This window comes from Odocoileus virginianus, chromosome 23 (genome assembly GCF_023699985.2).
Source record: "Odocoileus virginianus isolate 20LAN1187 ecotype Illinois chromosome 23, Ovbor_1.2, whole genome shotgun sequence".
NCBI lineage: Eukaryota > Metazoa > Chordata > Mammalia > Artiodactyla > Cervidae > Odocoileus > Odocoileus virginianus.
Window position 1 is genome coordinate 8658987 of NC_069696.1, and position 27270 is coordinate 8686256.

Consider the following 27270-nt stretch of genomic DNA (forward strand, 5'->3'; position numbering starts at 1 on the left):
ACATGCATTCCTCACTAATATTCCCCTACAGTCCTTGCTAGCAAACATGCTAAGCATGATCACACTTGCGCCTGGCAAGTGTTTCCCCAGAAAAACCCTCACTTCATTCACATTTCTGCTTAAATGTCACTTTCTCAGAAAGGCCCTCCTTGACCACCATTTTTTTTTCTTTTCTTTTTTCCCTTAGGCCTCACCCCACAGTCTGTAGGATCTTAGTTCCTCAATTAGGGACTGAACCCACACCCTGGGGAGTGAAAGTGTGGAGTCTTAACCACTGGACTGCCAGGGAATTCCCATGACCACCATTTCTAAATTAGTTACAAGCTCTTATCATCCATCCCTTTTCTCAACTTTTCGAAACAGCACTTATCATTCCTAGTATTGTGTTATATATTTTCTCATTGTCACTACCTCCCTTTTAGGCCTCCCTCTTACCAACAGAACCTAAACTTCATGAGAGATCTACCTCCAGAACTGGGAAGTCTACCTGGCCTCTTCAACCAAACCATTTCCTCAAGACTACGGTCCCTCACCTGGATCCTGAGACTGCTCCTTACTTGGTCTCCCTGCCATCTTTCTTCTGTGTGTGCTCAGTTGCTTCCATCATGTCCAACTCCGTGCAACCCTAAGGACTGTAGCCTGCCAGGCTCCTCTGTCCATGGGATTCTGTAGGCAAGAATACTGGAATGGGTTGCCATTTCCTACTCCAGGGGATCTTCACCACCCAGGGATCAAACCTTTGTCTCCTGCATTGGCAGGCAGGTTCTTTCTTAGGCCCCTTCAATTCATCTTCTCCATTGAAACCAGAAGAATTTTTCTAAAATGCAAATCTGATGTCATGTCTCTACTGAAAGCCCTTCAGTGACTTCCCACTGCTCTTAGGATAGCGTTCAAACTCCTAACATGACTTTTAAGACCCTCATTTATCTGTGAGCTACTCTTACCATTTATTATTTTGTGTTCTATAGCTGTAGTCATAGTGACAGCAGTAATAGCTAACAGGCACTGAGCACTTGCTGGGTGCCAGGCACTAATCTAGGGGCATCACATGTCTGAGATCACTGAGCCCTAATCTATGGGGTAGGAATTACTGCTATGCTTGTTTTCAGATGGGGAAACTGAGGCACCGCTAAATAACTGTCCAAGGGCAATAAGTGAGCAGTAGGGCCAGGATGTAAATCTGAGCAGTCAGGTTCTAGAGCCCACCCTCAAATCTATGCTATTCCACCCATCTCTATACACAGCTGTAACAGAAGCCCATGAATTCCTTGAAAGTGCTGTTTTACTTCCCACTTTGAGATCTTCACATTGTTCTTTCTGCTGGAACATCCCTCAGTTCACCGCTTAAACACCCCTCTGAGAGGCCTTCCCACAACATACCCTAGAGTTGTTTGGATCCCTCTGTTCTGCTCTCCCATGGCACTCTGAATTTCCCATTGTAACTCCCATTCTGTTACTGTAACTACTTGTCTGCCCTCACCAATAAATTTCAGGCTGCATGAGGACAAGAGCCATGTCTGCACTGTTCACCACTGTTCCCCCGGCACGGCCCTGGGATACGCCAGGGGCTGAGAGAAGCATTTCACATGGCACTGGCCCCATGAAGCCTTCCCCAAAGCCCAGCGTAAAGCACTTCACTGCTTCTCTAAGAGCCCTGCACACAGGACACATGTTACATGCTTCATATTTTGTTATATAGCATCTATTAGAAACGATGCATATGTGTGTCCTTTTCCTGTATGCTGGTGAAAAGCAGATACATCTTCACACGTTTATGCTAGCTTTCAAGTGATGCTTACAAATCTAGCTCTTAAAAAAAAAGCAATTATTGTGTACAAAGGATCTCTCTGTATTATATCTTACAACTGCCTGTGAATCTATAATGATTTCAACAAAAACTTCAAAAGATAATTATTGAAAGAAGTAGACTGATAAATAATTACTCAAGAGTTTAAAATGACTCCTCACTATCTGTTGAAGGCCAAACTGTCCAATTTAACATTCAGGATCTTCAATTATCCAGCTCCTTATTACCTATTCAACCCAATCTTCTCTTCCAGCTCTCCTGTACCTCCTATTCTGATCAAGGTGAAAGCCTTATTCTTCCTTACATACCAGCCTCGTCTAGCTTCCAGAGCTTGCCTTAGGATACTCCCGCCTGAACACCATGGGATTCAAACCTTCCTGCCTCTGACTCCTGGTCTACCCTAGCAGCACTTTTCCTCTAAGGTCCAGCTCTAATCTTATCTCCACTGTGAAGCTTTCCTGACCTCATTTCCTTCTTTTTTCTTAGGATTTTATAATCCTCAATAACCACAGTTATCTCCAACAAGAATGCAAATTTCTTGAGTCTCAGAATCATTCCTTTATACTTCTCAGGAATCCTACCAGAGTGTTACGTGCACATATATATTATGTGTGTGTGTGTGTGTGTGTGTGTGTGTGTGTGTATAAAATCAGTAATAAATAAATACTTGCTGATTAAGAGATCTCATTAGCCCATGCACATTATCAACCCTCAATCACCCAGGATACACAGAAAAGCCAGTGCACAGACAGACAACCTGCTGGTCCGGGCATACCTATACTCATATTAAGTACCATGTAGTTGTTGCCAGTTTTACAGGTAGTCACAAGGTTGCCACAAATGGTCTAACTGCGCAAGTATTCCCTTGTCAGGGTCTAAGGCTTGCCCAGCTTATCATTCCATACTGACAAACAACTGTATAACTTTTCCTCATCAGTGACACAAAGATAAAAATAAGCAGAGGTAGTCATATTCTAAACCTTTGCTGGTTCACACCTTCTCCTAATAGGAAGATCATTGTTTGGGCACAAAAGATCATCTATTTAAACGCTCTCACTGGGCAAATACCTTGTTTGTATCAACAAAGTGCTTTTGTAAATAGAACAGAGTGACAGTAACAATAAGAATTTCAAAGAGAGGCTTGCCAAAGAAAATCCCTGGGATGATCGACCTTAGGCTAATCCAGAATTAATAAAGAGCCAAATTCTTCCTACAGTCCATAGAGATCTGCCTTGGCCTACCACTACTTTCCCTAGGTCAAAGTTTCTAAACTCCTCAGACTCTCTGGTTAGCTTCTCTTTCTCATCCAACTAGTCAAAGTTTTCTTATAACAACACACCACATACCTGTTTTTCAAGCTGAATTTTTATTTTTACCTGGTAGAAACTAGAGCTTGCTCCCAGAGGGATTTCAAAATGCTTAAGCATCTCTCCGAAAAACTCCTCAAATACTTTGCTATTAAAAAAAATTTCCCAACATCTTTCTGTCTTGGCAGGCCCTGCTGAAATCCCCCCCACCCCCCCCCAAGAAGGAATCTGAGTAAAAACACTACCAGTTCAAGTTCCCTTAGGCAGATTTCCAGCCCCAGCGCAGGGCCACGAGGTTAAACATTTCTCAATGACGCAGGCTCCCTCAGAGGGAGGAACAAGAAAAAATAAATAAATAAAAACTTATTCTTCCCAGTGCAATAAATCAAGAGACAACAGCCAAGCTCTAAAAACTAACGTGTGAGTGAAATTAAACTATAGACTGTTTGCCCTGCCAAGGCCACTAGTAGGAGCACAGAACTGGGACGAGAGCTGCGGGGTGGGAGAGAAGCAGCTGCAGGAGCAGCAGTCCAGCCAAACGGACAGACATTCTTGCGGTCCTTGAGAGAAGCTCTAGAATACTAATACTGTGCACATTTCCAGCCACTATATAACTTATGATAACTAGAGCAACTAAAGCTAAGTAGTCTAGCTGGTGGTGGTGGGGTAAAGAAATGGAGTCACACATGACGCAAAGCATCATTCAGGATTAAAGTATGTATCAAGGTGGAAGGCTAGGAAAACCAAAGCGAAGGATGATTAATCAACTTCTCAGGGAAAAAGGATCAGGCTGATCACAAAGAAGGCAAAGTCATCTCAGGGGCTTGGAGGGCTCCTGGACCTCTGGCCACTTGCAGACAGAGAGAATGAAACAAAACCAGAACTGTACCCTCAGACCTGATCTACAGATCACAGAAATTCAGAGTTAGAAAGACCTAATGCTTACAAGAAAATGCTGATAAAAATACTGTTACATTTGTACAGCACTTCACTTCTCAAAGTGCTTTCATTCATTTAGTCCTTAAATAAAAATGACTATGACAGGTGTGCTGTGTGACAGGAACTGAGGATAGAGAAATAAGACGCCACCCCTGCATTCAAGGAGCTTACTGCTGAGATCTGCTAGGAAAAATGACATTAGAAAATTAATGTGTTAATTTGTCTGGTATGTTAGTCACTCAGTCATGTCCGACTCTGCGACCCCATGGACTGCAGCCCACCAGGCTCCTCTGTCCATGGGGTTTTCCAAGCAAGAATACTGGGGTGGGTTGCCCGTCCCTTCTCCAAGGCATCTTCCCAACTCAGGGGTTGAAACCAGGTCTCCTGCATTTCAGGTGGTCTGTCCCAAGCAGAGGGAGAGCACAAGAGGAGGAGCACTAACCCCACCTGTAATCAAAGACAGCATGCATCTCGGAAGAGAGAGCCCTGGAGTTGGGACGTAAAAGCAGAAGTTAGTAGGCTGACAAATGGAGAGAGGAATGATCGAGGCAGAGGGAAGACTGTAAGCAAAGGAACAGAAAATTAGAAGAGCACAGAATGTTCTGGAAACTAAAAGCAGTTCATCATTGCTGGAGGCTGTGAAGTTAGAAGTGACAGGAGATGAACAAGTCAGAGGCCAAATAAACAATATAATAGCTTGAGTATAAAAGTCTGAATTTTACCCTGTAAGAAACTGAAGCATTCTGAGGAGAATAAAATGATTAGAATTGACCGTCAGAAAAAGTATATTGGCAGCTGTATGAAGGCCAAACTAGAGAAGAGCCAGATCACAGGCAGAGAGACCAAAAAGAAGGTTCCCTGAAACTATATTGAGAAACCATGACAGTCGGATCCAGGGCAGTGAGACAAGATATTAGAAGTCAAAGTAAAGGTAAAGCCTACAGAACTAAGAGTCCAAACAGATGTGAGGAATCTCGGCAAACAGGAACTGAGAATGACTCCCAATTTCCTGGTGAGACCAATGCTCCCAAGGTAGGGAATAAAGGGTCATCACAGGGGCTGGTAACAGCAACTTTAAATCTGTACAAGCCTGGAGTGCATGTGGCCACCTAGATGTCCAGTGGGAAGATACAGTAGATTAAATGAAGCTCAGGAAATGGGCTAGAGATACAGATGTGGACATCCTGAAGAAGCAGGAGCTGAAGCCATGAGTTGGGATGACGTTGCTAGAGAGAATGTGAAAACTGAGAAGAAAATGGGTCAAGGATTATCTCTGGGAAAATTTGACATTTAAGGGACAGGAAGAAGAAGACGGAAAAAGAGACTGAATAGTGGACAGAGAAGTAGAAGGCAAGTTAGAGAGAGAATGGTGTCTATAGTTTAGTTGCCCAGATCTGAATACCTTTCCTATTTGGGGTAAGTTCCTAGATAGGGGAAGGCAGGCCTCTCTTCCTACCACAGAAGCTGCAGAGGAACACAGAGTCCCTGTCTCAGCCCCCTGGCATCTGGCTCACAGACACAACCCACATCCAGCCAATCAGATCCTCCCATTTAGGGTACTGAAAAACTGGGGCAAATGACACAGAGATGGAAAATACAATCAGAAATTACCCATGGCACTGTGGCAAGTATCTACTGGTGACATTGCCAATGGCTGCAGGCACTCACTGCAGACCAAGCCAGCAGCAGTGCCAATCCGAGGTCTCAGCAGGGAAGTTCTGGGACTTGGTCTTCACTATGTCTCACCTCGTTCACTTTCTGACCTTTGATAACCAGCCTCCTTATTAAGTCCTTCCCTGGTGGCTCAGATGGTGAAGAATCTGCCTGCAATGTGGGAGACCCAGGTTTAATTCCTGGGTCAGGAAGATCCTTTGGAGAAGGGAATGACAACCCACTCCAGTATTCATGCCTGAGAAATCCCATGAACAGAGGATTTGGTGGGCAACAGTACAATCTTTGTGGTCACAGAGATTCACACATGACTGAGCGACTAACACTTTCACGTCTTATTAAGGCTGTGCACTATCCAATAATAATAACTAACCAGTTTGATTCAGTTCAGTCACTCAGTCGTGTCCGACTCTTTGCGACCCCATGGACTGCGGCATGCCAGGCTTCCGTATCCATCACTAACTCCCGGAGCTTGCTCAAACTCATGTCCATCCAGTTGGTGATGCCATCCAACCATCTCATCCTCTGTCGTCCCGTTCTCCTCCTGCCTTCAATCTTTCCCAGCATCAGGGTCTTTTCCAATGAGTCAGCTCTTTGCATCAGGTGGCCAAAGTATTGGAGTTTCAGCTTCAGCATCAGGTCTTCCAATGAATATTCCTTTAAGGATGGACTGGTTGGATCTCCTTGCTGTCCAAGGAACTCTCAAGAGTCTTTTCCAACACCACTGTTCAAAAGCCATCAATTCTTCAGCACTCAGCTTTCTTTACAGTCCAACTCTCACACCCATACATGACTGCTGGAAAAACCATAGCTTTGACAAGACAGACCTTCTCTGCTTTTTAATATGCTGTCTAGGTTTGTCATAGCTTTTCTTCCAAGGAGCAAGCGTCTTTTAATTTCATGGCTGCAGTCACCATCTGCAGTGATTTTGGCGCCACCCAACTGAAATCAGATTGATTATATTCTTTGCAGCCAAAGATGGAGAAGCTCTACACAGTCAGCAAAAACAAGACCGGGAGCTGACTGTGGCTCAGATCATGAACTCCTTATTGCCAAACTCAGACTTAAACTGAAGAGTAGGGATAACCACTAGACCATTCAGGTATGACCTAAATCAAATCCCTTATGACTATACAATGGAAGTGAGAAATAGATTTAAGGGACCAGATCTGATAGACAGAGAGCCTGATGAACTATGGACGGAGGTTCGTGACACTGTACAGGAGACAGGGATCAAGACCATCCCCATGGAAAAGAAATGCAAAAAGGCAAAATGGTTGTCTGACGAGGCCTTACAAATAGCTGTGAAAAGAAGAGAAGCGAAAAGCAAAGGAGAAAAGGAAAGATATACCCATTTGAATGCAGAATTCCAAAGAATAGCAAGGAGAGATAAGGAAGCATTCCTCAGTGATCAATGCAAAGAAACAGAGGAAAACAACAGAATGGGAAAGACTAGAGATCTCTTCAAGAAAATCAGAGATACCAAGGGAACATTTTATGCAAAGATGGGCTCAATAAAACACAGAAATGGTATGGACCTAACAGAAGCAGAAGATATTAAGAAGAGGTGGCAAGAATACATAGAAAACTGTACAAAAACGATCTTCACGATCCAGATAATCACAATGGTGTGATCACTCACCTAGAGCCAGACAACCTGAAATGTGAAGTCAAGTGGGCCTTAGAAAGCATCACTATGAACAAAGCTAGTGGATGTGATGGAATTCCATCCCGAAAGATGATGCTGTGGAAGTCCTGCACTCAATATGCCAGAAAATCTGGAAAACTTAGCAGTGGCCACAGGACTGGAAAACGTCAGTTTTCCTTCTAATCCCAAAGAAAGGCAATGCCAAAGAATGCTCAAACTACCGCACAATTGTACTCATCTCACATGCTAGTAAGGTAATGCTCAAAATTCTCCAAGCCAGGCTTCAGCAATACGTGAACTGTGAACTTCCAGATGTTCAAGCTGGTTTTAGAAAAGGCAGAGGAACCAGAGATCAAATTGCCAATATCCGCTGGATCATTGAAAAAGGAAGAGAATTCCAGAAAAACATCTATTTCTGCTTTATTGACCATGCCAAAGCCTTTGACTGTGGATCACAATAAACTGTGGAAAATTCTGAAGGAGATGGGAATACCAGACCTCCTGACCTGCCTCTTGAGAAACCTGTAAGCAGGTCAGGAAGCAACAGTTAGAACTGGACATGGAACAACCGACTGGTTCCAAACAGGAAAAGGAGTATGTCAAGGCTGTATATTGTCACCCTGCTTATTTAACTTCTATGCAGAGTACATCATGAGAAATGCTGGGCTGGAAGAAGCACAAGCTGGAATCAAGATTGCCAGGAGAAATATCAATAACCTCAGATATGCAGATGACACCACCCTCATGGCAGAAAGTGAAGAGCAACTAAAAAGCCTCTTGATGAAAGTGAAGGAGGAGAGTGAAAAAATTGGCTTAAAGCTCAACATTCAGAAAACTAAGATCATGGCATCTGGTCCCATCACCTCATGGGAAATAGATGGGGAGACAGTGGAAACAGTGTCAGACTTTATTTTTTTGGGGCTCCAAAATCACTGCAGATGGTGACTGCAGCCATGGAATTAAAAGACACTTACTCCTTCGAAGGATAGTTATGACCAACCTAATCAGCATATTACAAAGCAGAGACATCACTTTGCCAACAAAGGTCTGTCTGGTCAAGGCTATGGTTTTTCCAGTGGTCCTTGACCACTGGATGTGAGAGTTGGACTGTGAAGAAAGCTGAGTGCCGAAAAATTGATGCTTTTGAACTATGGTGTTCAAGAAGACTCTCAAGAGTCCCTTGGACTGCAAGGAGATCCAACCAGTTCATCCTAAACTTAGATCAGTCCTGGGTGTTCATTGGAAGGACTGATGCTGAAGCTGAAACTCCAATACTTTGGCCACCTCATGCGAAGAGTTGACTCGTTGGAAAAGACCCTGATGCTGGGAGGGATTAGGGGCAGGAGGAGAAGGGGACGACAGAGGATGAAATGGCTGGGTGGCATCACTGACTTGATGGGCATGAGTCTGAGTAAACTCCGGGAGCTTACTGGCGTGCTGCAGTTCATGGGGTCACAAAGAGTCAGACACGACTGAGCAACTGAACTGAACTGAACTAAAAATAAACTCTCTCATTGTTTCCCCACCTATTTGCCATGAAGTGATGGGACCAGATGCCATGATCTTAGTTTTCTGAATGTTGAGTTTTAAGCCAGCTTTTTCACTCTCCTCTTTCACTTTCATCAAGAGGCTCTTCAGTTCCTCTTCACTTCCTGCCATAAAGGTGATGTCACCTGACGTCTGAGGTTATTGATATTTCTCCTGGCAATCTTGATTCCAGCTTGTGCTTCATCCAGACCAGCATTTTTCACGATGTACTCTGCATACAAGTTAAATAAGCAGGGTGACAATATATAGCCTTGATGTACTCCTTTCCCAATTTGGAACCAGTCTTCTTTTCTATGTCTGGTTTTAACTGTTGATTCTTGATCTGCATACAGATTTCTCAAGAGGCAGGTAAGGTGGTCTGGTATTTCCACAGTCTGTTTTGATCCACACAGTCAAAGGCTTTGGCGTAGTCAATAAAGCAGGAGTAGATGTTTTTCTGGAACGCTCTTGCTTTTTTGATGATCCAACGGATGTAACTATCCAAGACTCCTCTGAAAACCCAGTTTTATGCTTGGGTTAACTGAGACTACACAAAAGAACTCTGAGCAGTAGAGAGTAAGGAGAGAGAACTGAATAGGATCAAACGGTGAAGAAAGGTCAGGTAAGGGGAAACCGAAAATGGGCCCCCTGCCCAGGGTGTTGAGTAGGTCAGCGGCGATCTTGGTGACATGGTTCACGTGTGCGATCTCATTCCACACTATGACACCTTCTGGAGAAAATGATGCAGGTACTGCATCTTTATATTATGGTGAAAATATTAAGACTAAAGGAGATTAAGAGTATTGCTTAAGATCATACAGTTCTTTCAACTATCCACAGCTGCTCTCAAGAAAGTTACTTTATAGATGTTCATTAAAGGAGGTGTTACACGTCTACACTAATTCTTACACAGAATGTCAACTGACACAGATTATAATCACATACGGTTCCCAGTCCAGGACTTCTAGCTTCTCTGATTTAGGTAATATAAAGAAGATCCCAACCAAAGCACTAGGATCCTTGTAGACAGCCACCCAGAAACATTTCTCAAGGGATGCAAGGCTCCTTGGCATCACCCTTCCATGGCTCATTCAGGGTGCCTTGGCCACTACATGAAGTCTATATCATCAGCTACGAGGCCTCCTCAAGTGCAAGAAGGGACCTTCTATCCCTGACCATGAGAACTACTGTGGGAATGAGAGGCTGAGAGCTTTCAGAAGAAGATGGTTATTTCTCAATTTCATTCCTTTGGGATATGTCACAGCCAGGAAGGGAGAAATTGGAAATAGCAGCTTTCACAAGCTGCCAAATCCATGTTCTAGTCCCAGGGGATAATTAGCCAATGAGGTTTTGCAGAGCTGATGTAATGTTGGCAGAAGCTAATGCTTTATGATTGAACATGTAGCCTCTTGATATGTAGCTACAGGGCTAAAAGGGATGACACTCTGGAAAGCAAAGAACGCATAACACCACCACTTAACAATCTGCATCTTAAAAGTAATTTGTAAACTTTAACTAATCTATCTTTATTAAAAATAGTTTACAAGAGCATTTGTTAAACTATAAATTTTCTAAATCTTATTTTATGTAACCCCTTTACTAGGAAAAGAAATTTCCAAACACCTCCAAAGAAAACAGAAGATTTAGAAAGCCTAAAGTAACAAAAGAAAGAAATAAGAAAGGAAAGTTTTTCAAGGAAAGAAGTCTTTTGTGGTACTTTAGTCCCACTACAAGCACACCAAGTTTAAAGCTGTCTAATGTCCTTATGAATTTTTGAAACTGAGTCCACTAAGACAAGAGCTTTCAGCAGCACCTTGTATCTCACAAAACTTGTCAACCTTCACCTTCAAAAGTACTCTGAGAAGCAGGAGGTAAGAATTCAATGGGCAAGAAGCAGAAGTATTCAAACACTAAACTCTTGGTTTGAGCTTGAGCTTTTAAATTTCAAAATGAATCCTTGCCACTTACTAAAAATTGTTAAGTCCTTTGACTTAAATATACCATAATGATCTCACAAGGCCTGAGATAAAACTGTTAAAAAGAAAAAAATTAAATCCTCTAATCAATTAGCCAAAACATAATGCTTCCAAATATGGACTAGCTTCCTCACTTGAAGCAAGAGATAACTTCTGGTCCAATCTGGGGCAGAAGTGTATCTAGTGATAGAGATACAAATACTCTGTAGTTTATATATCTTGACAATTTCACAGAAGTTGAGAATGACTCTTCTCAAAGTGAATGATGGAGAGGGAAAGATGGTACAAAAATCCTTGACCCTCTACATCTTATAAAGGAACTGGAGAGTCATCCTTAGTGGGTTACTAAGGATGTGCTTGCTCTTTGAGAAATACTTGGGTTGGAGAACCTAACACCAAATGTTCCAGTGGCTTTCATCTTCCCAACGTCTCTGATATTTCATGTTCACTTCATTCACTCATTAATGTACATTTATGCAGCAGCTACTGCCCAGCAAACTAGGCAGATGCTAGATATAAAACAAAACAAAATTAACAATAGCAGGTAAAACAAAATTAAAAGTAACAGGTAAGGCCTTCATAGAGTTGATGAAATACTGAGGGAACCACACATTAACCAAACAGTCACATAAGTAAACATACAGTCTCCAAGTATAAATCAAGAAGAGAGAAAGAGAAAGAATGAAAATAACCAGAGAGGAGGGGCACGGTAGAGGGGCATTCCCTGAAACACTAAGGAAGGAGAGGTGTGGATGGAACCTAGAGAGCAAAAAAGAAAAACAAGCAAGAAGTGCCACTGGAGAAGTAGACAGGGATAGATAAAATGAACCACACACATTGAGAAACTCGCCTACTATTTCATGAATACAAATAATGACTTCAGAACTAGGTATCTAAGCTCTTACTCTAAACTATCTAAGCTAGCATATGATCTCTATGCAGGGTACCACATGGTTTTCTAGATTCTCAGACATTTTTCACGCACTGCCTAGGAAATCCTAAGAGTACATCAAAAAATACACTTTTTCCTTCAAATTTATCAAGACTTTTCTAAAAACATTCCTACTAACCACCTTAGTTGAGATTTAATATAACAAATTTAGTAACACTGAGTCAGCTGACTAAAAGCCAAGCTGTAAGGGGATCGTTAGCATAAAACTAATGGAAGATTATTCACAAACACCTCATGGACTGACTTAGCAGATACAAAACTCAGCTGTCAGGACATTCTGAAAGCTCTATACAGAGTTCAGAAGAATAGGGGGAAAGAGGGAAGGGACCTTTTTTCTTACCAGAGTTAGCAAGGACCTTCACATGGAAAATGTTTCTACTCTAAAGATATACAGGTTTAAATTTATTTCCTACTCAGAGAAACCATTTGCTACATCGGAAAAAATTTCTAATGCACGTTTATGGCAAGACATTCAAGAGGTTTTGCTTAGTTTCAAACATATGACGCTGGTTTTGGCCATGGGTGCAGAGTTTGAAATCTTGCTACACTGCAATTCAAAATAGCATCCTTTCTAATCCTCGTGAACAGGTACAAGAATCACTGTTAAAAAGAGGGAAGTTTCAAGGCAAAGGCTAGGGCTTGTATGAAGGGTTAAATGTAGGGGGGAAAGGTGATCCTGATGTAGAGAGGAGATTTAGGACAAGAGCATTTAATTCAGATATTCAAAAAGAGGAAAAGGTCAGAAACGTGTTTAACAATTATGTCACACTGTTCTTCGGGTAGGAGAGTGGAGGATAAAGAGGGAGGGAAAAGGGTAAAAAAGACAGGTAGGCTGTGTAATGGAAGAACAGGACAAGGAACCAAGATAAGCCAGACAGCCTGTCAAGAGGTACTATAGAACACTGGGGCATAAAAGTTCACATGGAAACAATACAATGTAGTGGTGAACAGCATGGATTCTGAAGCCAGGCCAGCTGGGCACAGTAGTAGCTGTACCACTTACCAGGTGTATGGACAGATTCCTTATCTACTTTACCCCTCAATTTCATCATCTGTAAAGTGGGATAATAAGAGCTCCTATTTCATATTGCTGTTGCAAGAGTTATTTAATACATGTAAGGAGCTTGGAACACCGTCTGGCACATGGTAAATCCCATGTAAATGTTAGATACTATTATTTTAAATATAGTTCTATAGTTTTGATGGAATTTTTACAAATTCTACTTAGAATTTCATACTCTATAAATTGTGTTTCTTACATTCTGTGGTTTGTTTTATTTTCCTGTGTGGTCTCCAGTAGTTTTGTTTTGTTTTTTTTTTCCCTTTCTTCTATCAAGGCACATATTAAGGACGTTTGCAAAAATGTAAAACAATGAGACTATCTTACTAATTTTTATTTTAGAAAATATAGCTATTTTTCTTAAAACATGTTGTTTATGTTAACATATTAATGGGTTTCTTACTGAAGTATAGTTGATTTATAACATAGTGTTAGTTTCAGGTCTACAGCAAAGAGATTCAGTTTTACATGTACATTTTCCATACAGCTTGTTATAAGATACTGAATATAATTTCTGATCTCTACTTGTTTTTAATGATTTGTTTTTAAAATATAAGGCTGTCGTGCCTATGCTTAAGGGAAAAGGTAATTTAAAAATCCCTTCACCTGTGGAGAATTTTAAATGGGGAAATATTCTAGCACTGGGTTTAGGCACAGTCAGGCCCAAGAAAAGAGTGAGGGTGAGAGAAGAAAACCTCAGGGAGAAAGCTCGGGAACCACGTACAGAGATGGTTTTGCTAACTTAGAGACTGTCTTCCACAACTGTTCTCACACCTTGGAGGTTTCTGTTTAATAAGGCACACTTGCTGATAAGAGATCAGTGAGACGGAGGTGATGTGGGTGGGAAAAAAGTTCACACACTTGGGGTTTTGTTGTGTTTCATTTGTTTTAAGCACTACCTAGCAGTGCTACCTCCTTTTCTCCTTTTGGCTTACTTCCTTCAAGAGTAATTTTAACTCCAACCTCCTGGTGCCCAAATTAGCCCAGGATAGTCCAGAGTGTATGAAGGTGAAAGGCAATCAACCTGATTTGTTATATCCAATGGAACATTTTTCTGTTATACATAAAAGGAAAAAGGCAACAATAGCCAACACAATGTTCCATAAATTTAAAAAAAAAAAATTTTAGAATAATCACACCCACTCACAGGTTTTGAAAAGCAGAGCAACAGAATCATGCAAGTTCAAAAGCATAAGAGCACAGTCTGAATGAAAATGATCAATCTAATTTCACTGTGTAAACTGACTAAATGGAAAAGGGAGATAGATGTCAGCAACCGAAGTCAGAGTCCCCAAGTTAATTTTTTATTAACAGCTGTTAGCCTGTATTAAAAAAGAGTTTTAATGTAAATACGACTTTAACCTTAAAACAATGAGATAATTTTACAAGTTTCTGAAATCAATTTTATTGAACTTTAATCTAGATACGATAGGCTCCCGAATTTTAAGCACACAAGTTCAATGCCTTTCGACAAATGTATACACCTGCATAACCACTATGACAATCAAGAAATCTGACATCTCCCCTCACTGCCCCCCCCAAAGTGCTCCTATGTCCCTTCGTAGTTATCTTCTCTCTCTGGACCTAGGCAACAACTGATAGGCTGTCACTCTAGTTGCTGTTCAGTCACCAAGTCCTGTCCAACTCTTTTTTCCTTAGTTTCAAACACAGGACACTGGTTTCGGCCATGGGTGTGGAGTCAGAAATCTTGCTACACTGCAATTCATCCTTTCTAAACCCCGTGACAAGTATAAGAATCACTATTACAAAGAGGGAAGCATCTAGGCAAAAGTTAGGGTTTATATGAAGATTAAATGTAGGGGAAAGGTCATCCTAGTATCAGTTCAGCTCAGTCACTCAGTCGTGTCCGACTCTTTGTGACCCCGTGGACTGCTGCACGCCAAGCCTCCCTGTCCATCACTAACTCCCAGAGCTTGCTCAAACTCATGTCCATCCAGTCGATGATGCCACCCAACCATCTCATCCTCTGTGTCCCATTCTCCTCCTGCCTCCTATCTTTCTCAGCATCGGGGTCTTTTCCAATGAGTCAGTTCTTCACATCAGGTGGCCAAAGTATTGAAGTTTCAGCTTCAGCAACAGTCTTTCCAATGAATATTCAGGACTGATTTTCTTTAGGATTGACTGGTTTGATCTTCTTGCAGCCCAAGGGATTCTCAAGAATCTTCTACAGCACCACAGTTCAAAAGCATCAATTCTTCAATGTTCAGCTTTCTTTCTAGTCCAACTCTCATATCCACACATGACTACTGGAAAAACCATAGCTTTGACTATGACATCCCAAAATAGAAAGGAAATTTAGGACAAGAGCATTTAATTCAGATATTCTAAAATAGGAAAAGGTCAGAAATGTGTTTAACAATTACATCACTCTAGAGAAATCTACAATTTGTTCTCAGATTTATTTTTTAATTGTGATAGAATTCACATACCATTCAATTCACTTAGAGTAAAACTCAGTAGTTTTTCATATATTCCTATAATTGTACAACCATCACCACTATCTAGTTCCAGAATATTTTCATTACCCCCAAGAAATCCACATCTATTACCAGTCATTCCTCATCACTGTCCCATCCCCCACCACCAAGCCCTGGCAACGACTAATCTATGCCTATGGATTTGCCTATTCTGGACATTTCACACAAATGGAATTATATAATATGTGGCCTTCTGTGCCTGTCTTCTTTCACTTGGAATGTTTTCAAGGTTCATTTATTACTATTTCATTCCTTTTCATTGTAAGGAGGGAGAAGGCAATGGCAACCCACGCCAGTACTCTTGCCTGGAAAATTCCATGGATGGAGAAGCCTTGTAGGCTGCAGTCCCTGGGGTCACTAGGAGTCGGACATGACTGAGCGACTTTACTTTCACTTCTTCCTTTCATGCACTGGAGAAGGAAACGGCAACCCACTCCAGTATTCTTGCCTGGAGAATCCCAGGGACAGGGGAGCCTGGTGGGCTGCCATCTATGGGGTCACACAGAGTCGGACACAACTGAAGCGACTTAGCAGCAGCAGCATTGTAAGGATATACTACATTTTGTTCATCCATTCATTAAGTGACAGATGTTTGAGTTGTTTCCACTTGGGGCTTTTTTTTTTAATTTAAATGTTTTATTTTGTATTGGTAACAGCTGATTAACAATGTTGTGATAGTTTCAGGTGAACAGTTAAGGGACTCAATCATACATACATATGCATCCACTCTCCTCCAAGCTCACTTTGGGTTAAGGTTGCTATGAATGCTTATGGATGAGTTTTTGTGTGGAGCAGTGTCTTCAATTTTCTCAGGAATATTTCTAGGTTATATGGTAACTCTGTTTAACATTTTGAAAAGATGCCAAACTGAGTTCTCTTAATCTTTTTTTTTAAATGATTATACATTTTACCCATTTGTAAGAAATAATTTAGAGATCAGTTTATCCTTCACCCAGTTCCCCCCAGTGTTAACAGCTTGCAAAACTATACTGCAACATTACAACCAGGATACTGACACTGATACAGCCAAGATACAGAAAGTTCCATCGCTGGAAGGATCCTCCACGGTGACTTCTGACAGCCACAGTTACCTTTCCTCCCAGCGTCACCTGCTTCCCTGGTGGCTCAGTCTGTAAAGAATCTACCTGCGACGCAGGAGACAAAGGTTCAATCTCTGGGTGGGGAAGATTCCCCGGAGAAGGAAATGTCAACCTACTCCAATATCCATGCCTGGAAAATTCCAGGGACGGAGGAGTCTGGCAGGCTATACAGTCCATGGGGTCACAAGAAATGGACAAAACTTAGCGACTAAACCACACCAGCATCACCCCATCTTAGCCCCTGACAGCCATCAATTTGTTCTCTATAATTCTGCCATTTCAAGAATGTTATACAAATGGAATCATATATGTAACCTTTTGGGATTAGGTTTTTCACTTTCCATGATTCTCTGAAGAGTTGTTCAGGGTGTTTTATGTATCAACAGCTTACTTCTTTAAAACACACACACACACACACACACACACACACCAACAGATTGTTTTTCTCTTTCACCTGTTCACCTCCAAAACAAAGTCAATAAAAATAAAAGTATCTGTTGGAACAACACTCCTCAACTTTAATATGCACCTGAGGATCTTGTGAAAATAAAAACTCTGAATACCCATCTGAGGTGGAGCCTGAGACTGTATTCCTAACAAGTTCCCAGATGATACAGATGATGCTGGTCCTTGGAACACACTTTGAGTAGCAAGGTGTTAGAAGTGCTAGCAAGATTACAGCATCTGTTTGGATAGCCTAATTAATGTTAACACCATAAATTTTCAATATTCTACACAGCCAAATATTTTATCAATTAGTCTTATGGCACTGATTTGAGGAATATAATCTAAATGTTTCTCCTAAGAAAATTAAGGTCAGTTTAACACTCAACTCTTCAGCACAAGTACTTCAGTTCCTATCTACAAAGCAAAGATGAGGCGATATGAGTTTGGGCTTTCTGACAAGGAATAGAAGAATTGTTAAGAAGATTCTCACACCTACCCTAAAGTCAAAGAAAATATATTACAGAAATGTACTTTCAGATGGTTAAAACATTTTATATCAATGCCATTATTTTACGGCTAAGAGAACTCAGTTTTCTTACCCATCAAAAACTAACAGAAAAAATTTAGTGTTTTTTGTAGGTCATCAAAACTTCAGAAAGGTTCAGCGAATTGTGAGTAAGTTCATATACAGAGGATCTACAGCTCTGGCAAGAATATGACCTAATACAAACACCGAAGATAAATTTCAATAAATCTTACAAAGCAGAAACAAAGGCAAAAGATGTAATAAAAGAAATTTATACAAACTAGACTGGTCAGACGGAACAGCCTAGTGGGATGGAGTGCCTCTATCACTAATTCACTGTTTGGCAGGTGGAGTGCTTTGAAGGCAGAGGTCCGAAATCAACAGTTTAAGCTCCTGATCCAAGACATCATACTTCCAGGCATTTTCTGCCTCCCTCAACTACCTACGTGCACATGCTATTTAATATGAGTTTTATTTTAATACACAACAGAAATATATGCTTAAGATACAGGAAAACGAAGAAGAAAAAAATCCCTTATGAAATCCCACTTAACCAGGAACAGCTATTAATATTCTGAGGTATATCATCCCCATAGCCATTTCTTTAGGGTTATATGGATAAATGGCAAACATTTTCTCACATCTTTAAAAAACCTATGACTGCATTAGTACCAATTATGTGAATATATCGTAAGTTATTTAACCGATACTCTACTGCTAAAGTATAGGCTGTCTCTGTTTTTTCTATTATAAAGAATACTGCTATGAGCATCCTTATATATAAATCTTAAAAATCCTTTAAAATATGTTAAAACAAACTTCCTGAAGTACTTCAAGGTTAAAGAAGGTTGTTCTTTTTTTTTTTAATTAATTTATGAGTTGTCAAATATCAAATGAGTTGTGACAAGTTGTCAGAATATCCAGGAAGAAATAAAAAACTACCTGCATCTAATAGTATTCAAAATCCCAAGATCAAAAAAACAACCACAATAACATAAAAAAGATAGAGCATTTATTATATACCAAGAATTGTTAGAAGTATTTTACACATGTTAAATCATTTAATACTTACAACAACTTCCTAGGGTTGGTACTAATATTAAAAAACACACCAAACAGATGCAGCAACAGGCACAGAGAGGTTAAGCAATTTGCCCAAGGTCACACAGCTAGTAGCAGTGGCAGAGCTTAAAAAAAAAAGACAACTTGGATTTCAAAATCTATGTTCTTAAAAGCTATACTATTCTTCTCAACCTTTTTGACATCAGGACTCTTTTACACTGTACAGTTACTGATACTTTTGAAGAGCTTTTGGATATATGAGTTATATCTATTACTACTTATCATATAATAAGTTAAGACTGAAAACATTTAAAATATTTATTCTTTAAAAATTGCAATAAACCCACTACATGTTAACATATTTCTATGAAAAAAATATACTTTCCAAAATAAAAAATAATAGTAAAAAGTATCATTTTATCATTTATTTTTGCAAATCTCTTTAACATACAACTGAGACAGCTGAATTTTCATCCCTGATACTGCATTCAAGCTGTTGAGATATCATACCACCATGTACATCTGGAAAACTACACAGCACATTCACGAGACACCAAGAGTAAAAAAGGCAAATAACACATAAGTATAAATATATAAAGGCTTCCCCGGTGGCTCATGCAGGAAGTGCATGAGACTCAGGTTCGATCCCTGAGTCAGGAAGATTCCCTGGAGGAGGGCATGGCAACCCACTCCAGTATTCTTGCCTGGGAAATCTCCTGGACAGAGGAGCCTGGCAGACTACAGTCAGTGGGGTCACATAGAGCTGGACGTGACTGAAGCGATTCAGCACTCACACATCAGTATGTAAAGAGCTTCCAGCTCACACCTGAAGAGGTCTCAGGTGTGCCCAGAGGTCCCGAGACCACACTCTGAAAACCACCGCACTAGCTACTGCAGTGCATGCTACACAGGATACTTGAAAGACATGTTCTCAGGAACATACCTAAAACATATTCCAAATTTTTTGGTAAATCATTTATTCAAGAATTATTAAGTGCATACTCTGCAATGGGTGCCTTTACAGGTACTGGAAACACAGTAGAAAACAAGACAGAAAAATCCCCTACTTTGAGGTGTTTATTTTCTAGGCGGGAAAGACAGCAGTATCCAGTAAACAAGTAAACAAATCACATTAGTCAGTCCTCCATATTCGCAGGCTCCACATGCACAGATTCAACCGCACACAGATCAAAAATATTCGGGAAAAAACAATTCAGAAAGTCCCCAAAACCAAAACTTTAATTTGCGGCGCAAGCAACTCTTTATATAACATTAACCTTGTATTAGGTATTGTTAAGTAATCTAGACATGATTCAAAATGTGTATAGGTTACATGCAAATACCCTACCATTTTATATAGGGGACTTGCGCATCCATGAATTTTAGTACTGGGGGTGGGGGTGGGCTGGAACCAATCCCCACCAAGGGATGACTGTATTCTATCAGATGGCAAGCAGTATGAAGACAAATAAAAATAGGGGGGTCAGGGAAGGCCTAATTAAGAAAGTGACATGGAAAAAAGTTATGAGGCAGGTGAGGGAGCAGACCATGAGGCTACCCAGCAGAGAGTGTTCTGAGCAGAAAGAATAGCCAGTAGGCAAGCCCTGAAACAGGAGCACTGCCCAAGGTCTGCAGGGCCAAGTGAGGCTGGCACGGCTGGGCCAGCAGCGGCAAGGGACGAGGCGGCGGAGTGCAGTCTGAAAGGTACAGGGCTGGGGCTGCGTCCATGACTGAGAACCCGTGGCAGATCCTCAGTGAGCAGGGATACAATCTGACTTTCATTTTACATGGAACATAAAAGCGAGCAGTGTTTCAAGTAAAACACCTAAATTTAAACATATTCTCCATCTCTTCCTGTGTGCCTTAAAGCCTCTCTGAGCCTCAGTGTTCCACCCTACAAACGAGAAGATACAGATACCTCAAAGTTGTTGAGAAGATCAAATATTATATATAAAAACGCTTGAAAATTATGACACACTCTAAAAATCTCACTGCCGAGTTCATTTCACTATGTACCTGCCACAGACAGCTCTTTTCAAGGACCTCTGTCCTCACAGACTGCTGCCGCCGCCCCACTTGCGTGCCTGCCCCGAGATTAAGTGTGCCCCAGCCCCCGAACAACAGGAGCTCCGCCCGACACTGCCCTTTGGCTTGGTGAGAGCAAGGCAGAGAATGTTGTTTTTTGTTGTTGATGGCAGAGTGGGAGGTTTTTTAATTTTTTCCCCCTTGTTAGTATAAAGAAAATCCTTTCAAAAATAATGCATGTGGTAATCATATAAGTGAAGTTCCAAAAAAAACAAGACTGTATGAGACTCATCTTTATTTAATTTGGCACGGCTGTAATAAAGCTAAAACTGTGGTTCATGGTCTTGACAGCCTGCCTCATCCAAAAGGAAACAAAAGGGAAGAAGAAAAGAGACAGACAGACAGATGAATTCCAATTCCTTTGATCTAGGCCTTAACTCTAAGGGGACCTCAGATAAATTAACCAGCCAAAGAAAGGGCAGTAAGATGTAGTCCAGAATACTGATGACAGCATCAGTCTGTCTGCCTACCTGTCTTCTGATATCACCATCAAGGTATGAGATCACCAGCCAGGCTAGAGAAGGCAAGGCAAGAGGGAGGTCCACCAGGGAACCACAGGACCTGCAGCATCTGCCTCCGCTTCCCAGGGGCAAGAGGTGGACACCCAGGGGCTGAATCTTATCTCCACCTCTTAAGATGTGAGTTAATCTAAGTAGTTTTGGAAACCCACGATGGAAAAACCCAAAGAAAACCAAGATCTCTGGGGAAAATTATAAACAATCTCATACACTAAAGGTCTCTGATGGTTACTCTGTGAGTATGTTTTAGAAAGAACACTGACATGGGAGTAGGTAAATGAATTCTCCTCTGTGTCGGCCACTAGTTAATCATGTGACTACAGGAAATAAATTAACCTCAACAGGCCAATTTCCTCATCTTAGTTCAGTTCAGTCCAGTCACTCAGTTGTGTCCGACTCTGCGACCCCATGGACTACAGCACACCAGGCCTCCCTGTCCATCACAAACTCCCGGAGTTTACTCAAACTGATGTCCATTGAGTCACTGATGCCATCCAACCATCTCATCCTCTGTCTGCCCCTTCTCCTCCCACTTTCAATCTTTCCCGGCATCAGGGTCTTTTCAAATGAGTCAGCTCTTCACATCAGGTGGCCAAAGTATTGGAGTATTCCTCATCTTAAGGAGAGGACAAAAAAATCCCTAAGGTTTCCTTCAAGCTCTAAAATTTCTTGAATATAAACATACATATATATAGTTAAAAGCCTATACTAATATTTAGAGTATTTGTAGAGTCAAAAGGTAATTACTGCTGAAGGTTCTGGAGTTTTTTACTCCAGAGTGATGTGAACCCAAACAGGTGGTTCCTTTAAGCACTAACGTATCAACAAAAAGGGCACAAGTTGTCTGCCCACCATTTTCCTTTAACTTGAATTACTACTCCTCTCACTCTAACCCATACTGTTATAAAATATTACAGGTCAGAGACAAACTGTAATGATCAGGGAACCTGAAGTTAAATAAATACACAGGAATTAAGTGTACAGACGTCAAGGAAAGAGAGGTTAAATGGACGGAGGAAACATTTTTATATGGTAGCATGTAGGCTTCCCTGGTGGCTCAGATGGTAAAGAATTCGCCTGCACTGAGGGAAACCTGGGTTCGATCCCTGCATTAGGAAGATCCCCTGGAGGAGGGCATGGCAACCCACTCCAGGATTCTTGCCTGGAGAATTCCCATGGACAGAGGAGCCTGGCGGACTTCAGTCCATGGGGTTGAGAAGAATCAGAAACAACTAAGCAACTAAAGCACATATATATGGTACACACAAAAAATTTTAAAGGTACGTAAAGTTAAAACAAACTAACAAGTTTTATGAGGGACAAATCGAAGAGGGTACTTAGAGGACTTCAGTGTATATTGTGCTGCATTTCTCAGGTTGGATACTGTGTCCATGGGCCTATGTGTTCTATATACCCTTGTAATATTTATTCTGTGTATTCTTTCACAATTACGGGGTATCCCAAAAGGAGAAGGGGGGCGGCAGAGGATGAGATGGTGAGATAGCATCACTGACTCAATGGATATGAATCTGAGCAAACTCCAGGGATAGCAGACAGAGGAACCTGACGTGCTACAGTCCACGGCATTGCAAAGAGTCAGACACGACTTAGCAACTGAACAACATAATCATAATGAACTTAAATGAGGACTCCACTGTTTTGTGGAGCGAAAAGTCTCTGCTGTCCCAATCTCCCAGCTTCCATCCCTTTTCCCTGAGGCAGTCACTGTTACCAGCTCCTTACAGTCCTTCCAGAGACAGCTCACATGCAGACAGACAGATCCTTCCAAAGATATCGTGTATGGAGACAAGAGAGGGGAGGCGGGTGTAGGGTGTGGATGGAGTGTGGTGTTTGTGTGTGCCTGAGTGGGTGGGGATGTGCAGATATGCCCACAAGAGAGATGGAAAAAACAAACTGACTCCCTACCTGGGCCTCATCACGATCAGGTGTATGTCATGTGATCACACGTACCTAAGAACCCGCTTCAGTCCTCTTCCCCGCACGGAAACCCACCCCCTGTTGCAGAGTTACAAACTAATAAGGAGACCGCATCGGCTGTATGCAAGGACAGGGCCTGCCTGATCAAAGTCTTGCACGGTAGCTGTCAAGAGCCAAGCCCCAGCATTCCTTGGTTCTAAAACACACCAGAGTCAATGCTGTACCCCAATATCCACTTAGTCTTAGCTCCAGAAATCCCAAATGTCCATCTCAGTTCATTAGCTTTCTAATCACACTGATTTAGATAGGGGTCCACACTGGTGACAGGTGCTTTAATCCTCTGATTGTGTCTTGATGAGAACACCTGGGTTTAGCAGCACACATCACAGGCTGACAGACTGCACATCCTGAGATGTGAAAAGAACTTCAGTATTGAGAGCGGTGCTTTCACGTGCTGTGGGCAAGGCCTGGCTAAGATACCAGATGGCGGTTAGAGGCTTCATGTCTTAATATGACAACAGATCTTAAACTACTTCGATAAAATCTTGATTTAAAAGGCTTACACCTATTTATTAGGGAAGGTATGTCAAACCAGATTTCTTCATTTAAAATAAAAAAAAATACATGCCAGGAGCCAACACACAAATGAATATACTGTATTGCTTTTGAGAAGCTAATAATCTGATTAGGCAGACAGGAAAATGATAATTAGTCTGTAGATAATTAGAACTGTAAAGGCAGTGCTGCAGAAACAGAGAAGGGCTGATTCTATCGAGAGGCTTCACAGAAACAGAGGCTAACCTGGATCTCACAGGGTTGGGAGGCCACCAGCCGTGAGGAGGATGAAAGTTTTTGTAAGCATGCCTCACCGACATCTCCAAGCTCCAAACACCAAACGAAAGTTGACATAAATATACAGTGTACCCTGGAACTTGGCTATAACATTTGGTATCTTAAAGTTTAATTTAGGGTAAAAATCTTATATCTTGAATCTTGTCTAAATGGCTTTCATTACCTCAAGCATTTCATTAAACAGTAGTTTCACCTATAAAGCCCTATATTCATGGCAATCCAAATACTTTATGCCTGGGAAACTCAATCATGGCTCACATAGATAGTCTAAATTTTGTCTTGACTTCTTCAGAAAAAAAAAATGACAGGCCTTTTTTTTTTTTAATTAAAACCTTGTAAGAGATGCTTTTCATTTCCTATCATAGATATGCTTTTCATTTACTATTACAATCCAATATAATGGCTAGAGCATCAGAAGAAAACAGTTAACAATTCCACAAAACAACACAGTGCTAAGGCTTTTGAACATTTAGGAACCACAAGTACTAAAGATATCAGTTTGCTATTACTCCTTTCTATACATACACAAAAGAGGTTCACATACATGCTAGTCTCTGCAGACCTTTCATTCTACCTGCATCCAACACCCTTGTCAATTTCACCCACACTTGTCTAACATACTACTATCCTTTGAAAGTTTTATGAAGTAGCTGGTCCAACAGATGGGTGGCTAGCCCTACCCAACATATGTCATTGGAAAAATGGCTTCTGGGCAAGACAAGAAAATACTAAGTAAGCCCCTTTCCCTTATCCAGCAAGAACAGTGAGACCCCAGCTCAGAGGAAAGCAAACAATCTTTTATCCTTTATTAAGAAGTTACTGGACTGAGATGATCTGAAGGTAACAAGATGAATAAAGAAGGGAGAGAGAGTCCAAAGGCTAACATGTACTCCCTAAAATAAAATATGCCCTTGCCCACATACAGCAGAGAACGAGGATACAAAGCAGGGGTAAGAAAATCTGAGTCACTTTAACTGGGAACTATTTCATCAAAGACAGATGGGAAATGTTCAGATAAGCACACAATCTTGTTTAGAACACAAAGCTCAACAGATCTGTGGGAGGGAAAGGAAAGGGACATGGAATGCACAGCATATATGAACAGAAAGACTCAACTAATAAATGACTCAGTCAAGGTCATCCATAAAACCAGAAAGAACAGGACAGTAGCGGTGTCTTTCCTTTTTGTCCATACTCTGTCCATAAAGCGTAGCCTGACAGCATCTGATTTGGTCTTCAGATGGATATCTGTGTCTGGTAGCATGCTACCTAAGTGCTCCCCGAGGAGAGCAATGAGACCAGTTCTGCCAGAGACAGTATCTGACAGCACCAAGGAGTCTCATTTTCCTTTGAGTAAAGGCCAGGGGATGGGAAGAGGTCCCCAAATGCCACTTGTATGAATCTTTCAAGATAGTCTCTGAAACAGGAAAACACTACAGGCTACATTTTAGTAGAAGTCTAAAAATAACTAAAGAACATTCTCTATTTTTAGATATCTAACTTACAAGTTTAAGGACACTGAAAGTAAAAGAAATTATTAAAAACTGGAATTTTTTTTTAAATGTTTTAAAAGACACTTTTGAATTGGGAAAACTGTTTTCAAGAGAAAGAACCTCAAAAATCCTGCATTCCTTCTGTTGAATGCCTCCTTGCTCCAACTTCCTTCATCTTCAAAACTTAAAAGATTCCCAATCCTACATGTTAACAAGAGCATCCCCCAAAGAACCAAAAGATACAGATAGAAGGTTTACCGCAAAAAAGAAATTACAGCTAATGAAAAATGTTAAGACAAGCTTTCACAGAGTCATTTAAAAAAGAGTGTAGATTAGTGATTAAACACAGTACTGTACAAAACGGCAAAAGCAATTTAATTATCTTATATTAAAAGCAGCACCACTACAATAACAAAATACCTGATTAAAGAAGACAAGTAGCTTTCCCTTACATGTCTCCTCACTGAGCAGTCTTAAGATCGATAAGCATCTAACTCAAAGCTATGTCTGAATATCTAGACTTTGCAATCAAGAGAAAATTATTAATATGTTTTACAATAAAAATCTAAAAATGCAGTACATTTACTAGACAATTTATATTTACCCTCCCTCTGCCTTCCTCCTCATCTCCATCTAGTCCTAGTGCCAATGTGCCCAATGTTTTTTAAGAAACCTAAGGCAAAAAGGATTTGCAGGAAATATGGGAATTACCGGACTGTACAGCCATCATTAACATCTCAGGTTCCAGTAGCGTCATGATAGATTCTTCTCAGAAACAACAGCCCACAGATATCATGAAAAAAAAGAAAACAAAAAACTCAAAGTCACAGAAGAGGTTGTCTTCAGAGCTACCGGAGCTTTCATAAACTCAGCCTCACGCCTTATGTTCAAACCAGACTGTGAGAACTCACTCCTCTAACTGAGTGCAGCTACCAACGCATCCACCCTTCACGCAAGCCAAGATGGCACAGAGTTGGTTACTGCCGACAGGAAACCAAAAAGCACTCAAGTTAAGACATATGAAGTGTGGTTAGAGCAGTAAGCAAGCTCCTCCCCTTGCCATTCTGCTCTGGGGGGAGGGAAGAGAGGTACAGAAAGAGACCTTCAGAAAACAGATCAACTGCTTTTTTGTTTTCCTCTCTTTTCAAGAAGAGAAGATGAGGTTTTGTTGAAAACCTCAGTGTAAGGGACTCTGCTGCTAATGTAGTTTAGAACAGATTAAACGTAACCCAAACAACTCAGTCTTATGAAAGACTCAGCCCAGTTACTGACCCACGAATGGGAGAATGGATGAGGATGAGGCACTATAAACACATACACACAAATAAATATGTACTGTGAGTTATTTTCTGAAAAAGCGTTCCAACAGCTTTCTCATCTGTGATATTTATAGATAACAGGCTAAGGAAGTTGAATATTTAACTACAGAAGCACAAATATTTCTCCACCCCCTCTCCAATTAAAATATCTGTTTCAAAAAGTCATCTGAATACATTCCAGAGCTATAATCTGTCTTTTCGATCTGCCAACCCCTTAAAAGAGCTCCTTACTTGCGCCTGTGTAAGACATGGGCTGTGTGAACAGACAGCTTACTGGTGTTATTTGACTCTTCTAAAATGCTTTATGATCTGACTGGATGTTTGAAACACATATGAAGACAGTTACAGAAATAAGAGTTTCCCTTTCTTCATAAAGAAATGTCAAGTCGTTTTCCACTAGCACAGAGCAAGATCTGAATAAAAATGAATGTGGACATTTTAACCTTTCACAGTAAAAACGAAAAGAAACTAAAATCCTGTCAAATTATGCAATTTTCATTTATCCAAAATAAAAAACATTCATTCCCTTCACAGCACATTTTACT

General features: G+C 40.9%; 1 protein-coding gene across 5 annotated transcripts in view; it reads right to left on the reverse strand.

The window, feature by feature from the left end:
- Positions 1 to 27270, reverse strand: part of MRTFA (myocardin related transcription factor A) — a 131419-nt gene that overhangs the window by 75082 nt on the left and 29067 nt on the right. Inside the window, exon 1 of one of the 5 annotated variants that reach the window (XM_070453377.1) lies at positions 26118 to 26400. The exons of the other annotated variants lie outside the window; for them this stretch is intronic. Coding sequence (XP_070309478.1) covers positions 26118 to 26163 — 46 coding nt within the window. The 5' untranslated portion in view covers positions 26164 to 26400. Of the gene's footprint in view, positions 1 to 26117; positions 26401 to 27270 lie in introns of those variants that run through there. 5 annotated transcript variants of the gene reach the window in all.